Source organism: Cebus imitator, unplaced genomic scaffold (assembly GCF_001604975.1).
Source record: "Cebus imitator isolate Cc_AM_T3 unplaced genomic scaffold, Cebus_imitator-1.0 Scaffold229, whole genome shotgun sequence".
Classification (NCBI taxonomy): Eukaryota; Metazoa; Chordata; class Mammalia; order Primates; family Cebidae; genus Cebus; species Cebus imitator.
In genome coordinates this window covers 790684-798280 of record NW_016107544.1, presented here as the reverse complement: position 1 = coordinate 798280, position 7597 = coordinate 790684, and the positions used below count along the sequence as shown (strand labels likewise).

Genomic DNA, 7597 nt, shown 5'->3' with positions numbered 1-7597 from the left:
TGTCTTAGATAAAAGACGACTATGAGAAAAGAAATTAATTCATTATACTATGTTCCATCTGATTTCTGCTTTTGAGAAATAAACAACCATGGCTTGAGATGTTTCTAGTGTTTCATGGAGAATTGGGACTATTTCCCCGACATGCCCTGCTCCTCAGTTCCTCATTGCTTCTTCCCTTTTTGCCTTGTTGAACTCGAGGGGCCACCGTGAGTGGTGAAATTTCTGACCAGGTAGAATACCAGGCAGGTGCCGGCTCCTGAAGCACCAGTAAGACTGGCTCAAAAGATTGTAAATGGGTCAGCCAAGAGCATGCGCCACTGATGGCCAGTCAGGAGCGCTTCCATTTGTTAAAACATAGAAGGCATTCCTATCATCAAGCATCATAATTAGGCAATCTCAAAGAAAAAAATGTTAGCTCTATTTGGCCTACGTGGTGTTCTAAGAAAGTATTTTAGAAAAGTTTTTTCTTTTAAACAAAAATTTATTGAAGAATCAAACGTGTTCTCTTTCTTGGTGTCTTTAGCTCGTAACGTCGTTTTGTGAACTTCGTGAATCTGGCAAATAAAATGAAATGGATGAGAAATGCTGAGAGATGATTATTTTCCTCAAGTATTTTAGCGGCCTCCAGGCAGACCTGATAAATATTCGGAGAGTGACTAGCTGGTGCATCCCCACCTGCGTCCTTTGCATAGCCATGCCCGCAACGCTTTCACAGGCAGTTTTACTTGGTAATTTACAAATGTACTGTCTGCACTCTGCACCTGACAGTAGCGCAGTAATTAGCTTGGAATGCAAAATGATTTCTAAATTAAGGTCCTGGACTTGTAAAATCAAGAAAGCCTGATAATCAACATCGTTGCGCTGGTGGCCAATGAATAACGGGATAAATGCCTGGGACAAGTCCCTTAACCATCCCACGTGGTGATACATGTCCGATGTACAAATTAAAAGTCTCTACCACACGCAGGTGATATACCGTATAGGTCAAGAAGAGAAGGTAGAGGAGAGGGTCAGTGCTTAATTATTTAAAATCGCTCTTTTTCTCCCGCAGAAAGGTCTAGAGGCTGGGTCTTTTAGGGCACACGCGATGAGAGTGACATTTTGGCCAGGGGAGACCTCAAGCTGGTACAGGCTGCTCAAGCACTGGCGTCGTGCCCTGGAGACACCGGGGGTCCTGAGGATGCGGAAGGGGCTCCCTGCTGCGTGTGCTCACCGGGAAAGGAGTGAGCGCTGGGCGGGAGGCTCGGGGCAGGTGCTGCGCGTGGAGCCCACTCCGGGACGCCGGCTCCTCTCAGCCGGGCACGGGCGGCGCAGAACTCCGAGCCCGGCGCCAAGACAGACAGAGAGCGGGAGTGGGAGGAGGAAGGCGGGGAGACGAGGAGGCCGGGCGGCAGGAGCGGAAGAAGAGGAGGCGAGCAGAGGCGGAGGGGGCGAGAGGGAGGAGAGCCGGGCGCAGGAAGGGGAGGACGAGGAGGAAAGAGAAAGGCGGAGGAGGAGCGCGGACCCGCCACTCCCGGCCTCCTCCCCCGCATCCCCACTCGGGCCGGCCCTCCCCCGGCCGCCGCCGCTTCCTCTGCCCAGTCTTCCCAGCGCCGCGCGGCGCTCGCCGCCTCCTGCAGACCCGGCCCGGCCCGGCCCGCGCGGCGCGCCCCCGCCAGCTCCGCGCGCCCCCGCCACTCTCGCCCGCGCGGCCTCGCGCTCCGGGCATGCGCGGTGGGCGGCGCCGCTCCGGGCAGCCTCTGCCGCCGCGAGTAGGAAGCGCGAGCGCCGGGCGCCGGGCTGTCAGTGAGCGTGGGGCCAGCGGGCGAGCCAGCGGCTCCGGCTCCGGCTCCGACTCCGGCTCCCGCTCCGCGCCGCACCGGCCCGACTCTCCCCGGTCCCGGCCGCGTCCCCTGGCCGCCGCGACCTCGGCCACCGGCCCGCATCCCCCGCCCAGGGTCGCCCCGGGCCCGCGCCCCTCCCCCGCCGCCCCCGCCCACCCGGCCCTCCCCGGCCGCTGCTCCCCGGCGGAGGCAAGAGGTGGTTGGGGGGGACCATGGCTGACGTTTTCCCGGCCAACGACTCCACGGCGTCTCAGGACGTGGCCAACCGCTTCGCCCGCAAAGGGGCGCTGAGGCAGAAGAACGTGCACGAGGTGAAGGACCACAAATTCATCGCGCGCTTCTTCAAGCAGCCCACCTTCTGCAGCCACTGTACCGACTTCATCTGGTAGGTGCCCGGCCGGGCGCCCCTGCCCGCTGCTCCCCGCCTCCGGGTCCCGGCCCCGAGCGCTCGGGCGCGTCTGCTCCGGGGCTGGCTCACTCCGAGAACTTGGAGCCGGCGGGAGTCCGAACTCTCGCCCGGAGTGACACGCGCGCCCGGCCCTGACACCCGCGGGCAGGACTCCTGGGACGTCGCCGCCCCGCCACACACCCCCTGGCGCGGGACGGAGGCTGGCCCCGTGCGCTGGCGGCGGGGATCGCTCCCCGGGCCGCGTCCCTCACGTCCTTCCCATGCGCGCCCACCCGCACGCACCCAGCAGAGCGGCCGCTTGCAGGGGTGGGAGCCCAGGAGACAGGGGAGGAGGACAAGCCAAAGGAGGCAGAGGTTCCCGGAGAAACGCGCCCTGGAGTAACGGGGGAGCCGCGGCGATCGCGCCGCGTGCGGTCCAAGTTGCTGGCGAGCCAGGCTGGGCGCGTTCGGGGGTGGGGGGGGCGGTGAGTGTGTTTGTGCTTCCAATAGGACTGGACTGCTCTGGAATCTTGGGCCCCTGCCTACTGTAGGCTGCATCTACTGGGCACGGAGAGACTTTGACTTTTCTAAGTGAGCAGAGAGAGAGAGAACAAACTGTTGAAAGCTTGCAGTGGGGGAGGGGGAGTTCGAGCAGGCAAATGGCAGAAGGGCAGAGGGACTCATTTAAAATACACCCTGTCGGCCAGGCGCGGTGGCTCACGCCTGTAATCCCATCACGCTGGGAGGCAGAAATGGGCGGATCATCTGAGGTCAGTAGTTCTAGACCGGGTTGGCTAGCACGGTGAAACCCCATCTTGACTAAAAATACAAAATGAGCCGGGCTTGGTGGCACACGCCTGTAATCTCAGCTACTCGGGAGGCTGAGGCAGGAGAATCGTTTGAAACCGGGAAGCGGAGGCTGCAGTGAGCTGAGATCGGGCCACTGCACTCCAGCCTGGGTGAGACAGAGCGAGACTCCACCTCAAAAAAATAAAATAGACCCTGTCAACACGCCCCGTGGACAAGGACAGAGCTCTTAAGAAAAATAATGTGAGGGCCAGAGGTGTCAGAGATCAAGTAACTTCCAATGAATAGCAGGCATTCTTAAATTGAGGGGGGCCATGCTGAGGGCTTAATGGAGAATCCATAGATAGAAGAGCTTCAGGGGGTCTCTGAACCCTGTAAAACTGAATGAAATTGTGGTTGTGAATCTTTTCTTTCCTGGTGAGAGAATTACAGCTTTTATCTGATTTCTCAAAAGGTCTGTGATCGTTCTTCCCAGATCCCAGGAAAGTTTAGAAAGCTGGAGCTAAAGGAGCTCTAGGTCCTCTAGATAAGATGTAGCAGTAGTTTGGTTTTTCTCTTAGGTTGCCCGATGTCCTGTCTCTTCTACCTCTTCTTTAGTGATGTAGGAAAAGTTCCCGACAAGACAGAGCTATGGCAAGGGCTTCTTAGCTCCCTCCCCTTCTAGGCTGGGGGGAGCTGCACAGGGTGACAGCCACGGAGTGAATCTTGCCACCAGCCAGCTGTGTGGCACAGGTATCTTGGGCCACTAGGGTGAACATAGTGTGGATGGCTCTGTCTGAATCCATCACATCTGGGGAAAAACATCCCAAAGGGCAAGTCCCATGATCGTGATGCTGATAAGGTGTTTAATTTTTCCTTTTCTTTTTAGACATCTGCTCCAAAGTACACTTTTATGAAAAGCACAGCCACCTCTGAGTGATTTCCACTGTCTAGTCAGCATATGACGCGATTGTTCTCAAAGGAGTAGGTGATCATAGATAAGGCTATTTAAAATAAAAATTTCGGAGCATCAGGGCAAAGAGAATCTTGTATTTGATTAAGAGGAGGTGGTCAGCTGTAAGAGTCCATTAAAAGGAAACAGACTGCTGGTGACTTTTGCAGGAAGTAGGAGAGTTAGACACGGGACTTGCAGCCTACCTAGGCTGGCTAATATCTTTCCACTATTAGTTTCCCTTGAAGGATCAGCCCCTGGTGAGCTGAATAGGTGCCCAGGTCACCAGCAGTATTGTGAAGTGGAAAAGAAAGGCCTCCCTGAGTATCCCTGCAGCACTCTTCATTTCTTTGTAAACCAATTGGAAGTCCCAGGAAAACATCCTCGGGGATTGTCTTGAAATTTTCAGTTTGCTTTCATTATTGCTTCTGTGGGGTCCTTGACTTTCAAGTTCATTTCAATATTGAATCACTGATAGTTTTAAATGTTTAGAGTTAGCTATGGTTTCTGGTGGGGGGATGACTAAGTTAATTTTAAAAGTATGTGAAGTACTTTGTACACTTAAAATTCTATTCAAAGCAAGAGATTATGACTTTCAACCTTCTGAGGAAATTTTGATGCAGTTCATTCTAGTGGAACACTAGCTGGCAATTGCATGTCCATGTCGGGGTTCTCTGCTTACAGAGTAAATTCTCTAAAGTCATTTACAAGAACAAAACAGTTTCTACATGTGCTTTGAATGCTTTTGGTTTTCAGTAGAAATTAGATCATGGTAATCTCAAATGCAAACAGTAGGGTGATATTTTCTAAGATCTGGTTCCTTAAGCCAAAATTAAATGTTAAAAGTGATGCCGTTTGGCAATTTCTGGATGTGTAGTATTTTAAACAAATGCATAATAAGTAAGCCACTTGGTTGTCTTTAGAGAGAAAAAAGCAATTTTCATTTGATATTCAGGAACAAAATTAAGCAACTTCCTTTTTAAATTTTAGCCATAAACTCTTTTGTTACTTGAACATTGTGTTGTAGCCAACAACTCTGAATATTCAGTCATGTTCTTGTCTTGAAGTTTTAGTATCGATAACAGAGTATAAAAAATTGGAAAGAAGCTTGATACGTTGAAATTGTTCAATGATCCTTTATAGGCAAGATAGTTTCCCTCCCAAGGTTGAATTTACACAGTAATCTGACTGGATATTTAGGTATTTTTTTCTATTAAATCATTAGGTTTCACATACAGACCTTTAGTAGTGGAATACTTGGTCACATAACTTGTTTAAAACATGCTACATAACACAAAATATGTTAAGATGTTTTGTTTTCGTTTTTGTTTTTCAGGGGGTTTGGGAAACAAGGCTTCCAGTGCCAAGGTAAGCTGCCACTTATGATTTTATTTTCAAGCACAACATGAAATAAGCATTCCAAACAAGAACAGTATTTCCAGTCATCTTTTCTTTCCAATTAAAAAAAAAGTTATTTAGATAATATTTTTGAAATATGAGGGCTGTAAATTTGGACCTTAAGAAAATAATTTGGGCCTACTAATCTGCATATACAGTTGCTTTTTCTTATTGGGGGAAAAAAAAGCCTTCCTGTAATTTAATTTTTTGCCGAGAACATTCTTGTCAGAAGCTGCTGTCTTTGTGTGGGTGTTGAGAAAAAAATGGAATCACTTTGTATTCAAGTGGCTTTTCTTCCTTGTTCTTCCTCTTTGTTTTTATTCTTCATTGCTTTTACTTATGTATTGGGTTGGACTCACTGCAACTAATTTTAGGCCATATTTCATTCTAGTAACGGTTTGTTTTGTTTAGATTACCAGTTGTCATTACCAGAACAAAGTTTGCATGTTTTAAAGTTATGTCGATGATTTGAGGATGACTGATTTCCATGGTATGACTATGTGGCATGCTTTTCCTTCAGTTTACATATCTGACCACCCATATGATACCAAATATCGCATACAGAAGGAAATCCATTTACTTCCCCCTCTGATCGGTAATTGCATTTCATACACATCAAATATCTAACTCTCCATTCTATTTGTTTGACTTTTCCTTTTTAAAGAAACCCACTTTATAGTTTGTGAAGGCATCACATCATTAGCTAACTTTTCTGGCTGTCTGCTCATTGTCTATATTGTGTTTGTTTAGTTCTGGTTCCATTTCCCATCTGGGCATAGATTTATTATTAGGGCAAGCGGTAAGTACATTCTAGCCTGGAAAATATGATCCTAACACTGTTTAATACTAAGTGCATTAGAGAGAAAGGCACTGTGTACTTTCTTACAACTTTGAGATTGTGCTAGTAAGTTGGTTACCTTTTAAAGGCTTCTTCAATTTTGTGTACTTGTTTTAGTTGAGACTATTTTATGGCATAATTATTCATTTAATAGTCTACCTTCCTTTCTCCAAGATGTGCTTAAAACCCCTACTGAGTATATCATTTTCGGAAGAAAATCAAGGGATATTCCTTTTAAAAAGAGAATAAAGAGAAAGATGTGTTATACCAGTCTCTACAAAAGATGAAAGGAAAATATAGCTCTTTCTAGTTCTCAAAGTTCTGGGCCTCAACTTTGTAGGTGAGATTTGAGTTTAGGCTTGAACATGACTTTAGGGAGTTTAAAGATGTAAGATTCTGGGCCAATGTGATTGACATCTGTGATGTTTGGTGATATTTTTGGTTTGGGTGGGGACTTATGTAAATCTGTAAGAAAATTTTTGTACCGAATCTTCTCAGTACTACTTGTCCAGGAGAAAGCGGTTATCCTGTTCTAAAACTTATCATTTTCTGCATAAATAAAAAATAAGGTTGATTAGAATAAGGTTGGTTCCTATTAGACTTGCTCATATGAGAAGATTTTGTTGTGGAAATCTTAGAGTGACCATATTACTAGGCTACCAGGGGTTCGGCATGGTTCCCCCCAGAGAGCACCTCTTGGACTTTTAGTGGATTAGCAGATTAAAGTCTCATGGCAGCAAACTCCCTTTTACCTAAATAATAAAAGTGAAACCCATAAAAATTTTAAACTCTATAAAATCAGAAGTGAAATTGCATTCCCTTCTCTCTTCCCACCTCTAGGGATAACTTCTGTTTAAGATAATCATTCATTCACTCACTCACGCATACTTAGTTTTTAAAAGGAGATCAGAATTTTATACCACTCTGCAGCTTGCTTTTTTCCCACTCAGCAGTATACGGGGGATGTTCTTCCACGTCAAAGCATCCATTCTGCCTTACTCTGTTTATTGGCTGCATCCAATTTATTCACCCGTTCCTCTATTGAGGGGTATTTTAATTGTTACTCAGTTCTTACTAGTACAAATACCTTTTTTTTGTCAAGAGCATTTTTGGACACTAGTATAAGTGTTTCTACAATAGATAGAAATGTATATGTGTGCATCTTAAATCTTGATGGGTGCTGCTAAATTGCTCTTCAAGAGTTTTTTTTTAATTAAAAAAAAATTTTTTTTTAATTAAAAAAAAAATTTTTTTTTTTTTATTAATGAGACTTCCCCTTCATTTTTTACCAGTGAAGATACTGGATAATATACATCTTTGGCCGGGCGCAGTGGCTCAAGCCTGTAATCCCAGCACTTTGGGAGGCCGAGGCGGGTGGATCACAAGGTCAAGAGATCAAGACCATCCTGGTC

General features: G+C 47.2%; 1 protein-coding gene across 1 annotated transcript in view; it reads left to right on the top strand.

Moving 5' to 3' along the window:
* The first annotated feature begins 1810 nt into the window (after window positions 1-1810).
* Window positions 1811-7597, top strand: part of PRKCA (protein kinase C alpha) — a 486225-nt gene continuing 480438 nt past the window's right edge. The window contains exons 1-2 of the mRNA XM_017497307.2: window positions 1811-2208; window positions 5286-5317. Of these exons, the coding sequence (XP_017352796.1) occupies window positions 2036-2208; window positions 5286-5317 (205 nt within the window). The 5' untranslated portion in view covers window positions 1811-2035. The remainder of the gene's footprint in view (window positions 2209-5285; window positions 5318-7597) is intronic.